Raw genomic sequence first — 20,643 nt, forward strand, 5'->3', positions numbered from 1 at the left:
GTATTCATACCACTGTATAAACATGAGGGACAATTGTACTTGGCACAACACAAGTGCCACACTCAGCAGCACTCGAGGAAAACGCGTTTCCTTACAGAGTTCCTGAGCTACTCCCAGTGGAGGCTTGAATAAATATAACACTGCCACTTCACCCCCAAGTCACATATCTTTCATTATTCATTTGTCTGGCCCCTTTGGAGCAACCAACAAGTGAGAAGGAGACAGAGGGAGAAAGAGAGAGGCAGGTGAGCATGCATGTGCTTGTGCAATGGGGTAAAGGAGGACGGATAGGTGCCTCCCCTGGAAGAGTAGCCATGCCTTGGGGTCTCAGGGGGTTCAGTCAGGGCGAAGGGGGGGGGGGAACCCAACAGGACAAATCTATTGGAAGCATGTTTAATTGTCACTGAATTCCCTGCTGGCGTGACTTTAGAAAATCATCCACGGGAAGAGAGCTGAGATGTTCGGAAAACATTTAGTGGATCAATATGCGGGGGTGAGCTGAGACCGTGCCCAGTGTGTGCTCAGGGACCGAGCCTGAGCCTTTCCATGCGGAATACTGTTACATTTCTATTACTCAGACGGCAGGATCAACCTATTCAGCATATTTCTGTCCTCAGCTCTACTGCACATTATTTACTGCTCTATAGGTAAGGGAGGACAGGGGGCTGGGAACTGTTGTCTTGGCCAGCCAGTTGTATACATCTCTCACTTTGGGCTGCTCGATGAAAGATACTGTGAGACTCATTGCAGAAGCATTCTGGGACTTAACGAAACAACTATCACGAGAACAAGTGTGTGATGCTGTAATGTTCCACGAGCAGCTCCCTTATCAGATTAATGGTGCCTTCTATATTTGCATGAATGTCATGTGAACCAAAATATGTACAGTAAATGTATTTGTGTGTGTAAGAATAATAAAAATGCTCTTACTCTTCTTACCTTCTTTGAGCATCCCCACTTTGAGGCATTTCATGAAGCGACACGCCTGACATGATTTGCGCCTCCGCTTTGTGATCTCACACTCATTTGTGGCAGGACAGCTGTATTCTATGTTACCTGCGGAGGAGGAGAAGAAGAAGACCAGGTTATCACAAACAAAACCAGTTGTCTAGTCCAATACATTGGAATCTAAAATGTTAGTGAAAATACTAAGTGGAATGTCACAGGTACCTAAGGGAACCTAGTGGTACATTTGGTGCAGCTACTGATGTGTATTCTCTTGTCTATAATAAATCATATTTTGCCAAACAGGCATGGGCACTTGTTAACCATATGGATTCTTATAAAATACATTTCTGTAGTGTGCAGGTGGCTCAGGTCTCCAGCGAGTAGAGAACCTTCCAGCACCGAGGGCCTCAGTGGGAGGAGAAGCTGGGGTAAGATGTAGAAAGTGGGGGTGGAAGTAAAGCTACAACAGTCCTTCAGGATCCATCAGTAGACGCCACCCAGGTCCAACACTAAATTGGCCTCATTAATTCTGTGCGTGTCCCCTCCGGGCCCCAGGTGCAGGCCATGTCCCCCTGCGCTCAGAGGGGTCTGCCACTGCCTCAATAGCAGGCTGGAGAGCCAGACCCGCTGGCCCTGACCACTTTACATAATACTTTACCCGACCCAAACCTGTTGTTACCACTGTTGCCATTGTTGACTATTTACATAGTGTACAGGCAAGAGGCCTAATGCATTATTCAACTGCAGCGTCTGATTCCAGGACAAAGCAATGAAAAAGAGTTTCATTGCCACGCAATAAAAGAGCTGGTTGCGCTCTACTCTAGCATTAGCTGTAGAAAGAGCAGGATATGTGAGGCAATGCCTCCGCTCCTGTCTGATTCCATACATTTTACTGTATTCAGGGGATTTCAATAAAGGGTTTCAATGTAATGGTTGCTTCAGCCTAGGAATTTGAATTATCCTCATTTTGAACAGGCTTTCAGCTTTAAAGCTTTTGACATTGGGGTTTTCCCTCAACTTTTCTTGTAACCCAGAGTTTATGTCCTTGTCAGACTGTCAAATAAATTGTTGAGTGATGTAAAAATATATAATTTAATCATCATGAGTACCTCAATATTTTTCCCTTATCTATTAAAATACATGTAAGTAAACATAATGTCAGCAAATGTGCTTTCTGTTGAAACTACTAAAAAAGGCATTTTATATGTTGCAGTGTGTTAACAGAAATCCACACACAAGCACTTCAGGATTGCATCCCAACATCCTGTAGCTGTCGTGATACTCCATATTTTCTGTACAGAGAAACAGAAAGCTGTGTAATATTCCACTAGCGTTCCTCCACTAGCCCTCCAACATCCTTTGACAACTTATGCAATTATGTTAACATTATTGGGCAGATCAAGAGGAGGGTCCCAAGATGTTATAAATAATTAGAAATTCCTCCTTATATCTGGGTTAGAAATCAGTATGCTAATTCTCCTCATCTCTTTGGGATTGGGGTAAATAAAGGTGTGAGGGAAAGCGGCTGATGAGCTCTGATTGTCTTTCCTCTGTCTGTTTTCTCTGTTGTCATAGCAGAAGCAGACCATAATAATCCTATCCATTTCCCATATCCTGGGAGGAGGCAATCAGTGCCACTCTGTGCTGGATTCAATTCTTGGAGGTCTTTTTGGTTTGCGTTCACATTATACACTAACCAATCAGCAATTTGCTGGGACGTAAAACACTTAATACATGAAATAAACATGGATTATGCAAATCTGAAACATCTTTACTTAGCATTTATTCACTTTGTTGAATCTATGCTATGTGGCCGGTTTGATTGCACGGCCCAACCCGGCACAGTTGACCCTGTGTGTCCCCTGAGGAATCTTTGTTTACAGGGGTATTTTTCTCTCCCGACCCTGCCTCAGGGGTGATGGGGGCACGTGCACGAACCACACCTGGTGGCTAACTAACTCTGATAGTTAGCCCTTGGAGATCACACACTCCAGAAACAAAAACAAACACACCCTCACACACTGCTGAGCTACTGTGTCCACCTGTCCTGTCAAGTCCTCTGCGTCTGATGTTCTGTCAGAGGGGGCTTCTCATAGCTCAATGCTGAGAGGGGGTGGATTACTTAATTTTTTTTCATCTCCTCATTAGGTTTATATTTAGAAAACGTTTCAGTATCAGTATACGAACAGTAAGTCCGTCTTCTAAACATGCCTAACATCGTTTCTCTGAGCTACATGACAATAAGCCTCGACCTCTCTTGGCCAGTTGTTTTTAATTGACATACATTCATATTGATAAAAGAGGAAAAATGTCCAAGACATGGTCATATTAAAAGGCAGAACCCATAGATTTGAACTTGCCACGACAAATGTAAGTAATTATAATATCCGTTAAATGTTTGGAACCTTTTTAACCACTGTGGTAAAAATCGTTATGTCAACCACTTAATTTTCTCTATATGCAAAATATACCTGTGATGTAATGGGGACTTGAAAGTAATTGTGAAATAAAAACACAATTTTAGATTTTTACATTAATGCTTTTAAATTTTTACTTTGAACAGAATATGCATTATCACTGTAAAATGATGTTATGCCTCGTGTGTCTTTCTTGTCTGTGTGTGAATGAATGATATTGTTTTTTTAACTGACTTTTACTTCTAATGTAGCATTTAAGATTGTTGTTGTATTTGTTGTTATATGGACTCATGTGTTTGAAGAAATAAAGTTGATCAATTAAAGTCTTCTCAACAGTAAAGAAAGTGTCACAATTAACTAGTGATTTAATTGGGAATTTGTAGTTACATTAGATTAAAACATTGACTCAAAAGGGCGAACCTGTTAAATTATTTACAATAACCTTGTCATTCAGAGATGATGACTGGAAAGCTTGTAGAGTAATCGAATGGCCAGTTTCACTTTCAGAAATGAAGCATACTGGCGGGAACCCCTTTAACCCGAGGGCCATGCCGGGGTTTATCCGTCTTCAGAGAGGTTATGGTATGGTTACCAATAACATTACAGAGTGAAGGGAGAAGAAAAAGATTTCCCTCCTTCTTCTCTTGATAAGTATCTGTCTCAATCTATTTTATGGCTTTTCAGGACCCATGCCAGGGCACAGAGGGGAAAGTCAGGTCTTGTAAGTAAATTACAGTAAAATGGCAGGTATTTCTCATCAAAATCTAAACTGACTTTTACAGGCTTACTGTCAAGGTCTATTACTTCATATAAAAGGGGGCCACCGAGTTCAGTTGGTTTTCGAGCAATTTTACACATCGGTTCAAAATGGAAGGAAAACACGGTTCAATAAGAGATTTATGTTTTTGATTGGTGGGGCACGTGTGGTGCAGGAATGGCGGGATGATTAGGGAGCAATGAGAACAGGGGTATTTCTGGGATGGATGGAGATCCAGGTTGACATTAATTTGGGCCTGGCCTTGAGTAATGTAACTATCTCCATGTAAGAGTTCAAGGGGCTTTTCACTGGATGAATCGGTGACAGATGATGGATTTTCCATCATCTTTTGTTGAAAAGGTAAGGGTATGAGGCTGGAGCGGGAAATAAAACAAAGATAGTGAGTTCCTCAGTGCCTAAATTATCACAAAATGTCAAAACTAAACTAAATTGTAAGGTTATATATTATTATAGCCCCCCCCCCCCACCCCAAAACAACAAAATTCCTGTCAAAAATTAACTGCTGTATCATGAGAAATTACACACAAGGTGAGCACAAGGTGATAAAGAAAGTGTCATGTACATGGTTAACATTAACTTGTGTTATTTGCCCTAAGTGCTTTAGAACAATGTGATAAAAGGCTGGAAAAGACAGCTCCTTTGTTTTCCTCTCATTAGAGAGGGCCGTCTCACACTCCACCCTTGACTGCCTCGTTATTCCTTTAATTAATCAGTTCTCATCAACGGCACCCTCTCATTCTTTCAAGGGCTCTCCATTTTCCTCCAGCTATCCTGCATGTGTTTCTTTTATCATTTTGGCAGGCTTTCACCTCCCCCAAAAAGTCCTTGCATCCTCCTGCTTTTTCTGCCTGGGACCCCTGTCTGATTATTATGCCATTAAGCCTCTCCTCCTCTCCTCTGAAAGAGCAGCAGGGTCCCTCTCCAATCTAAAGAAGTCCTGGTTTTTTTCCCCCTCCTTTCCCTGAAATTACCCGGCGACGCGTGCCTGAGTTTCTAATTGGCATGCCCGTCCCTGGAGACGGCCCCCTCCCTTTTTCCTAATGAAAAGCCTCGGCCTTAATTACACTTTCCAAACGCTGATTGTTATTGACAAAACTCCTGTGGCTCGGACAAACGACGGCAGATTAGCTCCATTACAGGCAGCCCTCCAAGAAGAGAAAGAGAGGGATTTCAAATCGACAATGCAAAGTGAGGGGGGGAAAAAAAAGAGGAGCTTTCAATTTTTTTCCATGTACCTTCTTCTTAATTGTTTGGGCCATTGCTCCACTTAAGACGTCTCTTTCTTCCCCGATGCCTTTTTTCTGTTCCATTGTGTTGCCGTCAGTGTACTTTTAGTGAGGGGACAAAAGCCCTGTTATGTTATTTGAGAAAAAATGTTCATCTATTGTCAATAGACAGAATTGCTGATGGCAGCATGGGTAAACAGGAGGATTTGGCCTAATGCTTTTGTTTGCCTGCAAAAGGTACATAGACTGTCTAAAGCTGATAGGGCTGTAAGGTCCAAAATCAACACCTAACAACCAGACAGACGGACAGATCTTCATATAGCAATGGATAAAACAAATGTTAGACTCATTTAGTTTGAAAATCCACTCTTAATCACCTCATTTCACTAGAGTCCAACCTTTTGGCTCCTTTCACCTTTTCCATCTCGTTTGTCTACTGTATTTGTTGCAGTACTAAGCCGGCAGAGCTTCGACTTGGGCAGTTGTTTCCAGGTTCAACAATATCTTCGTCTTCCTGATTAATCTGGAGCAGAGCGCACAGTTTCACAGTGGGGGGCCTTTCATTGCCTCTCTAATGAGAAGCTGTGATACATCATGCCTTGCAGATAGCCAATGGCACCCTAGTCCCCAGGCACACATACACGCACACAAAACAGGACAGGAATAATAAAGCATGTTCTCTGAGGCCCCCAAGGCATCTGGGCAAACAGCCCCGTGCACTCCACCAAATCTGACCTCTGAGTGATGATGTCATGTCCACCATACACCACCAACCATGACACACAACGTAATTATACCTACACTTCCGTCCCATGTCAAAATATTCTTCTGGTTTCTTTTTTTCTTTTATATTTAGTAAATAAGTTTGGAACGTTATCCGAGAGTGAGTATTGTACACTAATAGAATCCAAAACAATTTTTTTTACGGAGGTTGTTGGTCTCAGGTGGTAGAGAAAACATATTTTACACTCCAGTGGTTTTTTAACATAGTAAATTGCTTGGTCTGAGTATTTGAGGCCCAAACTGTCTTGTATGAAGGGTGTTTTTATGTCTAGAAATGCAGCGACAAGGAATGAAATACTTGTATTGAGTGTTTGTAAGGGGGGGAGGTGGGATGAGAAAATACCTTGTATTGTCCTTTTAAAAAAGGCTTTGCAGGCCTCACAAGAGGCCACCCCATAGTGATACCCCGAGGCTATATCTCCACAGACCAGGCACAGCCTCTTGGGGAGGGAGTTCAACATGTATTCGCACTTTATGGACGAGTCCTCCATGATGGTGCTGGAGCAGTCATCGTAGCGCTTGCGGCAGGTGCCGGCCCCGAGCCCGCTGGGGGTGAACATAGGTGGAGAGTCCAGGCCGTTGGAGTGGCTGTTCATAGTGCTGACATAGCCACCACTGGCGTCTGAGTTGCCGCTGGGGCTGTGGTGGCTGACCGTGTCGATGACCGAGGAGGGACTGGATGGCTCCGTCTTGATGTAGGACCCACAACTTGAGGGTAGGTGCCGGTCATCAGCGGCCATTCTATTCAGCAGCCTGAGGGATGGGGTGAGAGACGGAGGGGGAGAGTAGACAGGAAAGGGAGGAGGAGAAGAGGAAGAGGATTAGCAGAGGTCTTCTGAGAGTCCAAATTAATCTTATCAACTAGTGGAATGACATAAATGTCTAAACAGCAAACACTTGATTGAAATTAAGTACAAAATGTAATGATTTTGTTGCTTTTCATGGAAATTACAACGCAAATGCTCTTTTCCTTTAAGTAGACATTATGGTAAAGTTTTTAGAGTTAATGAATTATACAGCATATATTGAACAATACATTCCCAGTAAATCAACACCTAGTATCGTTTTCACACTTTAATCATGCTTTAATAATGCTTTTTATAGAAAAAGATGTGTTTTTGAATGTAAACTTGCAATTTCTTCATGCAGGAAAAGACGGGTGATAACACATTAGGTAGGTTTCATGCGTTCAAACAGTCGTAATCTACTGTATCTACTGTAAATTCCCATTTAAATGTATCTACTATCCTACTATGGTCAGGTGATGTTCAAGTCTTTCCAATGTTCTGTTCTCTATACCACTACGTGTCCTAACCTTCCCTGTAAACCAGTGAACTAGAGGGAGGATCCTAAGTGCTTCATTAGCCACACACCACCGTAGCTGAACAAACGCTTTGGTGTACAACTACAACACGCACGTCCACACACAGTCGCACCCATGCCCAAAACAATACAAACACACAGACAGAAAGAAAAGAAAAGTGAAAGAGAGTAAGAGGGAGGGATAGAAAGAGAGCACTCAAATAACTTAACACGCAAGTGTGCACACGCATGCACACACACACACACACACACACACACACACACACACACACACACACACACACACACACACACACAAACGGCATATCAAGTCTGGGGCATCTCCATAGTTTAGAGAGTAGAGTGGACCTTGGCTTGTCTCCTTGAGTCAGCAGTCAACCAAAAGGAAACATGATGGCAAGATATTGACTTTTTCACTGTCTGCCTAATAACTGTATTTTGGAGTACATGCAATATGATGCTGTAACGTGTGCAGACTAAAGTGCAGCCTTTTGGCTGTGGCCACAAAATGCACTCTGAAGCCTTCCTCACCCATATAAATCTATTTCAGTCTTGCTCTATAACCTTTTAATTTGAAATTGCATTGGAAGAACAATGGGAGAAAAAACTTAGCCCGGACATGTTCAAACTGAAGGGGTGGACTGGTAGAGGAGATGGATAACTCATTGTATTGGGGATGCTGTGTAGACATAGTGACCCCTTAGGGTCAAGGCTAGTTCACACACTTACATACACACACACACCCCTTTGCATTTGGTACCACGGCAGGGGTGAAAGGTCACCTGCACTTGCCTGCATTAACAAAATTGAGCCTTGCATGGCTTATGCAAATTCAGACACAGGGGCTCCTATTGAGTGGCAGCTCGACAGCCCGAAGTTGTGCCTTAGCACATTAGTTCCATTAGCATATTGCCAACTAATGGTAATGTTTACATATTTGACATGTCAGTTTACCATCAGCACGGGGAGAGAGGGATGTTCACTCCCGGGCTCTATCTGCCTGATTGGACGATAGCTGTCTGTCTCAGAGTGCTTGAGAGGAAGCAGGAAACAAGAGGCCTCCACTGTGTCCCCTTCGGTCGGCCGGACTGCCTCTTGCTCTCTGAGACTGATTTAATTGTGAGGGTGGGTGACGGAGGGGTTCAGGCCCAGGGGTCAGAGGGTCAACCTTATTTTCTCACCCTGGCTTCCTGGGCCTGTGGAGATGGGGGTCAGCGTGTCAAATTAAATCTCATTCCCAGGTTTCCCTCCCTACTGTCATGTATATTCATCGGAGCTCCAGGTGCCTACCACTTCTGGAAATTCACAAAAAGGTTAACTGCTAAAATAAATAATAAAAAAATGCCCCCTGTTAAAACCGTTGACCTTGTGGAATAAGTCCTTTGCCTGTGCACTCCTGGAATTCTTACTGCAATATAAAGCCATCACTATATAAAACTGATACACAATACCATTGTGCTTGAGAACATGCTTTCCAATTTAGAGTTTTTCTTTCAGCTACTCTCAATTAAAACAATGAACAAATACATGTACTACTACTGGTGGCATTGGAGGGCAGTTATTCAGACTTGCTGTTTTAAAAAATGATCCACTTTGTACTCTTAAATATCCTTGCAGACAGAAATTGAAAAACTGAATCCATTTCATGGCTTTCTAAAATAGAACTTGCCGCTCTTGATAATGAATGCAGATTGCATCCCCATAAATTAATGCACTTTGTGTTCATCTGCTTTATGTTCTCTGTTTCAGATGGATATGTGCACCTGTGCGATAGGGCACCTGCACTTGGCTTATTAAAGGCTATATATTAAAACGCAGGAGCACAAGATGGCTCCATTTAGCTTTTATTTCACAAATTCAGAGTAAGCTTAACCCAGGTTCAAAGGCCATCTTCAGGGTGACACTTAGCATAATTGCATAAGTGTCTTAACTGTTTCCCCTCCAGCTCAATGTGGTCATTTATAATAAATATGCTGGCTAGAATCCCCTTAACTCATTCTGCTATGACACATTATACCACTGCAATGCTTATGTTTTTAACAAGCCTGCATATATTGATTAATGATACTGAGGGAATACTAACCACTTGAACCTGGCGTATTAATCAAATAGCCTAAAATATTTCTATAAATATTCGTAATCTCTAATGGGACAGGTCCAATTTAAATCTATAAATACCATTGTATGGGAAAATGAATTATGAGCATTAAATAGTTTGACAGCAGCAATAGTTGTAATAAATAATTAAATATGTGGGGCAGGTGCTAATTAGCTTGTGTGCTACACAGACAGAGCAGACAGGAAAGGGACTAACTGAGACTTGATGCTGTAAAATCTATAGTTCTGTCTTACTTCCTTCCTCAACGTAAGAGCATTTTAAATTCTGCTGCCTGGCTGCCCAAAGGAGCAGTGCTCGTCCAAGATACAGTATCTCTTCCTCTCTCTTTTTCTCTCTCTGTTCCTCCTCCTTTTGTTCCCTTTGTACTGATCAAAATTCATGCTGAGTAGTGGGTTATGGGCCCGCAAACGCACACTGCGCAGTTTGGTTTTAATCTGATTCCACCTGGCCCTCCTAACAGCATTTCAGATCCCTAATATCATTCCACTGGTGCTGCTGTGACCAGGATTAGCTGGCCTAATGATCTGGCAGCTCGTCTCACACTCTCTGTTCCTCGACTTCCGAGAGGAAAAGCGAGGAGCGCTTGTTTCCGCGCGTCTCAACACTTTCCTCGCCTGCAAGCAAAAACTCTGAACGTTGGATGACACTGTCGCCAGAACGCAGAACATTCCGGATCTAAATGAGCCAATTTGTAAGTGTTCCTGCTGAGAGGTTCCTGCTCACTTCAGGAGGATACTGACACCCTCCACTGTTCTCTGGGTGACTACAGCTCTTTCCTCTTTTTCATGTGTAAATCACACAGTACAAACCCGTGCTTGAGGCTCAACTCAAACAGTGAGTTTATTCCCAACGTCCTTTTCACTCTCAAGGCCACGAGAACCCAAAAACACAATTTTATAACATTCGCTAACCTCATCCCGGGGTGTCACATCCTTGCTACCTGATCAAACTGGGTAAGTGGAGGAGAAGGGGTGGGTGATGGAGGCGGGGGTTGACATCTGCAGGCAGCGTGATGGTGATATCAGATGCCCCGGTAGGGGCAGATCTGTCTGGAGGGCCCCAAGCGATGTGGCCTGATAAGCCACTGGCCCCAGAGTCGGCGTTGGTAGGACGAACTCAATTAGCTTCTGACAGACCTCCTCTCAGTCGGGCTCAGCCTCCCCACCACAGCAAGAACCCACTGGCAGCTGCCACGCTGACCTCTCCTCCAGGGGCCACCGCCACCTTTTACCGCTCCAACACACAGCCTGGGATTCGTTTTTTGGGAGAGCGGACAACCACGTGGAAATTCTGCACTGGCCGACTAAAGTCACAGAAATACGTGCGGTAGTGTGTATGTCACCAAGGGTGCTCGGTGTGTGTTCTCGCAGGGCAAAATGGAAAGGAAAAAAGGACTGTGGCTCAGGTAGGGGTTTGGGTGGCCCTTGGGAGAAAGGAAGGGAATGGAGATTCCAAAACACATTGGGTTGAAATATGAAGGACGCCTCTCTGCCTAACTGGTTACAGGTTAATGACCATCAGGGGAATAAGGGGTGGAAAGACTCTCGGGGGTGATGTGCATGTGTGTCTGTATGGGCTTATGTGCTCTTTGGTCTCAGGGTGTGTTTGTGTTGCAGACAGAATATGAAAGATAGAAATGTTGGGGGGGGTTTGATGGCTGTGGTTTGGTTGGAGGAAAGCCCGACACTCCATAGGGACCTATTCTAATCTATGAGGGAGAGGCCCCTAATTTTGGAGTTTCTCATTCATTAGTCCTGCTCTGGCAGAGAGAGAGGAGGGAGTGGAGGGGGTGGACCTGAAGGGAGGGGAGGGGTCTCTTTATTAACGGATATGCCAGACACTCAGGAGAGGCTGACAGAGATTTATGATGTGCAGATCTATGGAGGCAAACAAAAGGGAAATCGAGGAGACCGAAAAACAGGAAAAGAGAAAGTAAGCGATACGTGAGGGGAAGAGAGAGAAGAGATAGAGAGAGAGCTGTGTTTATGGTACCAATGGAGAATGAGGGCCCCGGATCAATAGTCCGTAGGCTGGGGGCTCGTGCAGGGTTACCACTGGGGGGACCATGGTGCTCTGTGGCCTGGGCAATTAAGTTTTTCAGTCTCCAGCAGAGGATTATATTTAGCTGCTCCACAGCGATGTCACTATAGTCTTTATAAAGCTATGAGCTCACTCCACTACGACAACATGAGCCCCATGCTCCAGCGGCACCACAAGATAGCGCTGGCCAAGAAGCAGATCACATCTATTGATCCCCCCTCTCGCTCCTTCCTGTTCGAGAGATGCTGCTGGCAGGAAAGAGAGGGCCTCTTGCGATACAGGCGCTGCTGTTTGTCTGACGTAAACTGTCTGGGCCGCACTGGGCAGATCTAGTTCTTATAAGGGGCTGAGTTCAGGATGTTGAGAGAAGCAAATGGCTCGTGACAGAGCTACTGTCAGTGGGGGATGTGAGGGAGTTGTCAGTTGTCTAAAATGCCCACTGTGGAGAGCAAAGAGTTAACCGTCCTCTATGCAGACCCAGTGGGGAAGCTCCCAGCAGAATTGAACAGCTCATCCTACTGTATGTAAAAAAGAAGTTCAGTGATAAGTCTAGTATGCCGTGCAGTACATTTGGGATCAAATTTTTAATTCTGCTTTTTCATTAGAAAAGATTAGTTTCCATTACATCCATTATGAGACATGGCCATGGTATAATTTAACAACATAAATGTACAATGGCTCGTGATATCTACAGAAAGCAATTATAGTCCACTACTGGCAAAAAGAATCATCCTTAAAAACTGTTTCTAATTAGCGTTTTGTATATTAAAAGACTCCTTCAAAGCCGGTGTGGGTAATGACCTTAGACAAAACCTGGCATTGTGTGATATGTTACTGATACACTGACGACAATATCAAAATACACTCCCTTGCAATACTGAGGCATACAGTTGGTGGATTCTTCCTGTTTTAACTAAAAACTGACAGTCCTTTGTCACTTTACGTCTGTTTAACATTTGAATGATGGAACTTATACTAAAAAGACACAGTGCTGTTGTTTGGCTACAAGACTAATACTACAGTATATGTTTGGTTGTTGCCTTTTTGAAAATTAAAGTCATTGTTTTATCACAGAATCTCCTGCATCATGAAGCCATTATCAACATATCATTAGCGCCTCATAAAAAAAATGAATCCTCAGTTACCTTGGCCACTCATAAACAGTTTGATTTTCCTAGAATTTATATTTGTAATATGGTAAAGTAATGAATTAATAAAGTCAGTTGAAAGAGATTTAATAAGCGCAGAATGTCAACACTTGTTAAAAAAGTAAAAAGAAAAAACAGGATTTGGTAATATGCTCCTGAATAACCTGTCCAGGCTGATGTAGGAATATATGTTAAACATTCAGTTTCATGCTACAAAAGCTTTTTAAGGCTAGGTTTTGTTTAACTGCCATAAATTATGTGGAAAGCCAGCAGATATCAACCACGGCACACCTCTCACGCACTCTCAGTAGGGTTCCTTATGTAAAATAAAGAGAGCGGATTATAAAATAAGAATGAGGGAAACTTGAGCAAAAGATCCAAGACAATTTTATCAGAGGGGCGAAGGATATTGCAGATTGTGTTGCATGTTTTTTGCAGTGAGTGTGTACGTGTGTCACAAACAGAAAGACATATTATTATAAAGGTTTAAGGCTATTTAACACTGTCCAGTGTAAATCAGAGGTTTAGACACAGTGACGTGCGTACAGGAGGACGGAGGCATAGAGCCATGCATGAAATTACTTCATTAATCTTCTTCTGATAGGCCGTCCTTGTTTAGGGGAGTACTCTACCTGCTTAAAACAAAGAGCCCATCCTGCCTGCATTATAAATTGTCCTCTTAATAATAATAAGAGACAAATACAAACATATTTACACACATGCATACACATACAAATATACATGGCAAAATTAACAGGCCAAAATTAGCAGGTTTATCAGGCGTCCAGGATCATTTAAACACAATAAAATGTGTACATTTTTGTACAGGTTCACAGTCGGTGCGTCATGACGGCACATAGGTAACATTAAAATAACATACATAATATTGCTTGCTTTCTCTGATTTAAATTGTAGCACACAATTCAAACAGTTCCAAAATGAATTGATGATGCTGAAAACACTATTGCTATGACTGTCTGCCACAGCAGCGGACATAGTCATAGCAATAGCCTCTGGCTTTTTACAGGCTCATCTCTACCAGCTGCCACACATTCCCCATAAATAGTGCTGGTAATAAAAAGACGGGTGGGCCTGAAGAACTGATTTATACGGTAGTGTCCACCACCACACCATTCAGGAATAATTAAACGTTGGGGATATTTCCCTGAATTAATGTGTCTCCTTCAGGGGGCAATCTAAACATACATTTCAGTGTTCACCACGTCTGGTGTCACCGGAGGAACTGGGAGGGAGCGACAATCCAAGTGGCAGGTTCAACAACCAGACACTCAATTTGACCATTCGATTGCACTCAGCGCTGTGGGGGTGGTCTCATAAGGAGGCATTTATTGTGAATGTGTATTGTGACCAATAGGAAAACACACAAATCAGCACATGAATAATAATAATTTGAAGGCAGGCGAGCAAGCAGGAACCACACGAGAGCGTGCTCGCGCACACACACACACACACACACACACACACACACACACACACACACACACACACACACACACACACACTTCTACACTAACAAATCTGTCAGTTATCAGTTGAAATGATTCTGTTGTGAAGTTGTAAACAAGAGGTTTTATGAGACATGAGACAAACAAAGTTGTAATGGAGTCAGAACCTGGCCCGATAAACAGATTGAAATTGAGCTGGAAGCACTATTAGTTTTAACAAATAATACAAATAATGTCTGTCTTTCAAAAAAGAAAAAAAAGACGATATAAAGTAAGAATACATGTGGCTTATTGTTAAATCACATATGTATCAATTATGTTTAGTTTCAAAGACCATTCAGTTCTGATTTCTAGTAACAGGATTGTACAGCAGAGTTTTCTGGCATCATTTAATGTTTGAGAAAATTCAAACAAAAGGGTTTTTCATATTTCTGTTATACGACCAATGCATATTTGACACGGGTGAAGAGAATCAAATACGTCAATATAAATTCCTGTTCAGCACAGAGAAACTAGGCCTACAGTGGCTGGCTTTTTGCACACTGCCATGTTAATGACTGGTTATTGGTCACATCCACTTCCCTTGGGCAAATCAGGGATGAGTGATAGTAGTACTGTCTCTCACTCTCCCGAAGACACACCCGTACCACAGCTACTATATGTGTGCACACTGCGTCAGTTATTTTAATTGAACAGTTTTGTACAGTTGATGATGCCATGCTGCACAATTCTCCTTCAAAACTACGGACCGTGTGTGTTCAAATATGAGCGTGGAACATTTACTAGCAGTTGTCTAAAGAGTGATGAGAAAAAGATGTGCTCGGTCTAAAAGCTGTAATGGGTGCTTTTCTGGCCATGTAGAGGAGACTTGGTGAAGCTGTCAGTGGGAATCAGAGCGGCTACTGTGACGGACGGTTTCAATATTGATTTCATAAATAAACAAAGCTAACCATCGATCCTAATGTTATTTTGCATTTCAATTACTGCTCCGAAACATAACCTTCAAACAACTGGACGTTCAATACCAATAGCCTTCACTGATAAACACCCATATAGTTACCCACCTTACATCACATTTTCTTACCTAGTGTGAATTAGTGGACCTACACGTTTTCCCTCCATTACTTTAGGACAGAGTGGTTGAAAAGCCGCAGCATTGTAGTGAGCATTCATATCTATCATACGAATGGAATTGGAAGAAACAAGCAGACTTGGCAAACACAGGAAACCTCGCTAAGGTGTTTTCTTGTCACTAATTTTCCACTCTACAGTTTTCCGTATATTTCTTGACTTCAGAGTTCTAGATGGTGTGCGTGTGTGGGGGTATGTGTGTGTGCCTGTGTGTGTGTGTGTGTGTGTGTGTGTGTGTGTGTGTGTGTGTGTAAATGTAGAGGGCCCCTTCAATGTTGGAGCAACAGGAAGAAGTGCTGACGCACCGTGTCAGTGATAGCACTCTGCTGCCACAAGGGCATGAGAGCCCACGTAGGCTAGCATTATCCTTCTAGACTAATGGACCTAGTTATTTTTAAACAGATTCTCACACTGCGGTGGAGGTGTCCAAGGTTACAATGGATGAGAAATCAGGAGGGAGGCGTGTGGTGACGGCTGGTGGTTTCTGTGCGGGTGGATGTTGTGAAATAGCCAAAGAGGCCTGGTAGCTAATCACTGCGAGGGCCAAACATCGTACGAGGACTCAAGAGACAGCATGTTATAACAACAGTATCATCCAAAATTTACCAATAATATATTACAAATAAAATTGCATACTTTCTTGAAAACTTTCTGTTAGAAAAAGTTCATTTGCAATATGACAATTTTTACACTGACTTTTGTGCACAATATTAAATAGAACGGGTTGTAATAATCCAGAACAGAACAAGTCTGGATATTGCATGCTTATTTTCTTAATGAATGACCCACGAAATAGAGCACCCAAAGGTGGTGTAACACTACTTCAAATAAATAAGTGAGTTTGATCTAGCGGCTCCTTTACAGACAGTCTAAGCACTGACAAGTATGAACTCAAATGCATCTGAAGCTACAGAACAGTGAAAATCCAGTGTCAATATACCCTGCATCCCCATTTGGCCTGGAGAGGGACAACATGCTCCACAGTCCCCAACCCCCCCCCCCCACACTCAGCCTGAGCTGAGTGACATATTTACAGTGAAAGTAATGATACTAGATACCAGAAATGAGAGGGCTCCAGCGTGGCCAGTGGACTCAGGAATCTCTCTAATGAATTGGACAACAAAGCCCTGTTGGTACAAGGAAGAAGTATTTAGAATTGGATGACAGACTGAATTTTAAAACATCAGGGTTTACTTTAAAAAGGCACACATCCCAACACCCCCTAAAAGCTCTGGGAGATGAGGAGGGTGGGATGGGGACAGGTGGGCTGTGGGGCTGGACACTGAAGCTACAGAGGCCACCAGCTCCTGGCTCATAGCGCGGTGGCCATTCTCGGCCAGAAGCCTCTTCTGGTAATGTATTCTGAAACCAAATTACCGTAAGCTGATCCCATCTGGATAGTGTCTGTGCACGGCTGCTTTGGTTACCCACCACTGCCTCTAGCCTGCGATAGCATCTCCATGAAGACAGCAAAAATCTGATTAACCCAATAACAATGAAACACTTGGTCAAAGAGCAAAGAGCTTTTAACTTAAGATACACTAATGCAATTCCCTCGCCTTGTTTTCTGAAACCTAATAAGAATCAAGCAGACGGACTGCTAGAGATGGGTGTTTGCAGGCTCTAATGCAGCAAGCTGGGAATGAAGTCAAATGAATTGAAATCTAATTCATCATTGTGTGCTAACTTGCTGCTTCTCTAAAAAAAATACATTAAAAAGCTCTTATTTCATGAAGGGGAAATTGGATAGCCTAGTTAGTTTATAGCAGTGGCTCTGCCAGGGCTTAAGGAAAGCGAGGGTGTTGATGGAACATTTAGAAGCAGAAAGATGTCACATCTCAATTCAATTTTAGCGAGCACAGAGGAACTCAAACTGACAGTCCTCGGCATTGGTTGACTTCTGAGTGGCGTGAACTGCCACTGCAATACAAGATCAACAATAAGCCTGTCAGACTCGTACAGTAAGCGGCTCGTCGCTCTGCCTCAGCCAAGAGATATTCAGACTGGAAGAAGTCAAGTAAAAGTAGATAACAGGTGGAGTGTAACGGGCTACATACCAGCGGCGGTGTGAGAAACACATTTTGAGAGAGTACATAAAGAATTAAACTTTCAGTACAACCGGTGTTGTCAGAAAACTTACGCTCACACTTCTAAATATCGTCATTGTGCAAAGAGACAAGAGGTGCATGTCTCTCTTTTCTGAAGGCAAAACTCTGTTTCCATCCGATTCCCAGGCAGTGCCGATGCCCTCGGGTAGATCTATAGAGAGAATACCACAGTGATTCCACAACAGTGCTGTGCTAATTACATGGAGCACATACGTCTCACTAATCCTCTGAACCGAGCATCACAGCCACATCCAGCCCACAGTGAGGGGCTGCAAATCCCGCTGTACAATTAGCAGAGGAGAGCCACTGCTGAACCAGAATGAATAGCACACTCAGGCCAATGATGGACAGATCCCACAAATAACTAACTGTTGGTAGGAAGTCATGTAATCAGGAAAATGCTAATTTACTGTCGTCATTTCTACATAAATTACTGTGACAGATTGTTTAGTTTAGGAGTAAGAAAAAAGATTGATTGCATCCACATTTGATCTACATTTGATCTACTATTTCTAAACACACCAGAGTTATTCATAAATCAAACACCTGTTTACAACTCAGCTTTGAAGGAGCAAATGCTCTTTTCACTGTTATTTTAAATGTTACGTGTATCCATATTAATCAAATAGTATGATCATGGGACACAGAAATGCAACTGCTTTCTTGTGTGGAGTGCCATTAAATATTAATCAGTATTTCTTTTATCATATACACATTCAGTGTACACCATCACTAAAAAACTAATAATATGTCAATATGCAACTGTAATGCTTTGATTAACTAACAATAAACAATAAACATTAACTGCAATATATTGCTGAAACATAATTTTCATGTATAAGTTCAGGAACAAATTATTTAGCATTTGATAAATTAAGTATAACATTTGAAAGTAGAAGTAAAATCCAAAATACATTTAGGAATTGTGTCAGATTACCTGAAAGGAGAACAAGTCAAACATAGTCAACTAAAACTGAAAAAATTTTAAACAAATGATTTTCAACATAAAAATAAAAATTGTAGCATAAATTAGAAATGTGTTGGGATGTGCGTTTGTAGGGGAAATAATTTGAAAAGGAAATATCTCCTCAGATTTAAGAATAATCAAATATCAAAATTATAAATATACATAAATGTGGGGGTTGTATAAATATCTGCTTAAAATAAATAATACAAATTAAAGTAGTTTGTCTGAAGAATACTTGCAGGGAATACTACAATGAAAAATATAAATACAATTGAACATAGAATACTGGCCACCCTGTTACTGCTGTTTGTGTAGTTGTGTATTAATGTGAATTAGAGAAATAAGTGAGCTTTTATAATCCATTACAGGATCAACAAAAGGAGATTATTGAATGTCTCTTTAAAATAGGAATATCTTCTCTAGAATTACTTCATTAATTTTCAGTGATTAAAGCCCAAAGTAATAAAATATCTGTGGGTCAAGTAAGGCAATACACACAAACATCCAGCTTACTAACTTTACACTATATTATAACCTGTTATAACCGTATTTTCACTGCGTGTAGAATACTTCTTTAAAAATGTAAGGAATCAAAAACTAAACTAAAGTCCTCAATTCTCATTAAATAATGTTCAGAACATGAGAAGCTTAGTTACAAGATGATACACATTTTAACTGGAATGTTCTGGATATTTTACAAGAGACTCAAATTGAAATTGTCTAAATGTGAAAATGACTTATCAGGCAACTGTGATTGGTCTTTTCACAAATCACTACTTTTGCATCTATACTAATTCATCAATATTCTTTTCACATTTTATATAATTTAATAAAGATTGATATAAATAATTATCTACACATTAATATATATAACAATCCTTTACACAAGCTCAAAGTTTTAGTCTGTCGATTAACAGGGATATGTTGAATTAAATACATTAAGATGATCATAAAAAAAAACTAAAATATATTTTTCACAACTAAAGATTCTAAGTATATTTTGTATTGAATTAAAACTATGGATATTTTGTCAAAGTTAAAGTGTGGTAGGTGCCAAAAGCTTGGACTGTCCCAGCAGCCAGGAGTAGGGAGCAGCTCGCCTCGAGTGCCGCTGGCCGGGACCGACTCGCCAGCTCACTGAGGTTACAGGGTCCTTCATTTGTCTTTTCTGACGACAAATATTACACTGTGTAATTTATCCTCTCCAATTTCACGGCTGCACGTTAATCTCATCTCCTTCAAAAATATATTCTCCCTGTGCGGCCGAATCTAAGAACAAAGCCATCAGCAAACAACCTCCTAACCCAACTGGACAGGTACCCCAAATTCTTTAGGAAACGAATACACAGTTTGCAGAGGGGCACGCTAAATCAATCAGCCATGCTCTGAATGGAATTTAAAAAGACGCCAGTCTTTCTCTCCACACGATGTGCTCACACAATAAATCTACACACGTATGCGCACACAAACACAGTTGCACCTGCCCTGTTGCTCTATACTGTCAAGTCCTCCATGATTTAAGAGCCCTTAAAACAACGAACAAGAGAAAGTGCATCTTTTAGAGTGTGAGTAGGTGTGAGAGGGGAGATGAACAGAGAAGCCAGGAAAAGTACATGACTGCTAAAAAAGAAAAAGTTCAGTGCCTAGACGAGTGGGGTTCGGGAAACAAAACTAGAGCAGGCACAGTAAAAAAAATACAAAAGCAGGTAAGGCAAAAAAAGAAAAAAAAGGAAAAGAACGAAAGAATGACAGAAGAAATACAACTGCATCACAACAGAGGGGTTAAAAGTTAAAGTGACAGAAGGAAAGAAAGAAACAAGGTGCACCTACTGGTTATGATAGCTGAGAGGGTCTGGAAGACAAAGTTCTGAAATGTCCATCAGTCCAGTTTTAGCATTCCAGGAATGAGAGGAAGAGGAAAGAGAAAACAACTGAGACCCGCTTCTTCCTCAACTGATGGCAGAGAGACAACGCTGCCGAAAGCCCCCTCCAGCACGCTCCCCCCAGCCTGCACAGGTATGTTGGACTTGTGTGTGTGCGTGAGCATGTGTGTTTGTGTGTTTATGTATATATGTGTGGGAGAGAGAGTGTGTCTGAGTGTATGTAAGTGAAAGTGTGTGTGGATGTCAGAGAGAGAGAGAGAGAGAGGGAGAGTGAAGGGGGGAGGGACAGATAGACGGAGGAGGTAA

General features: G+C 42.0%; 1 protein-coding gene across 7 annotated transcripts in view; it reads right to left on the minus strand.

The window, feature by feature from the left end:
* esrrb (estrogen-related receptor beta) overlaps positions 1 to 20,334 on the minus strand; it is a 38,248-nt gene extending 17,914 nt beyond the window's left edge. For 2 of the 7 annotated variants that reach the window (XM_034563488.1, XM_034563487.1), the window contains exons 1-4: positions 20,285 to 20,334; positions 16,438 to 16,506; positions 6,496 to 6,905; positions 940 to 1,056 (exon numbers count right to left, since the gene is read on the minus strand). In XM_034563488.1, the coding sequence (XP_034419379.1) occupies positions 940 to 1,056; positions 6,496 to 6,905; positions 16,438 to 16,506; positions 20,285 to 20,334 (646 nt within the window). Of the gene's footprint in view, positions 1 to 930; positions 1,065 to 6,450; positions 6,906 to 16,437; positions 16,507 to 20,284 lie in introns of those variants that run through there. The other 5 variants (XM_034563493.1, XM_034563492.1, XM_034563491.1 and 2 more) reach the window with 5 other exon arrangements.
* Positions 20,335 to 20,643: the final 309 nt, after the last annotated feature.

Source organism: Cyclopterus lumpus, chromosome 22, assembly GCF_009769545.1.
Source record: "Cyclopterus lumpus isolate fCycLum1 chromosome 22, fCycLum1.pri, whole genome shotgun sequence".
Lineage (NCBI taxonomy): Eukaryota > Metazoa > Chordata > Actinopteri > Perciformes > Cyclopteridae > Cyclopterus > Cyclopterus lumpus.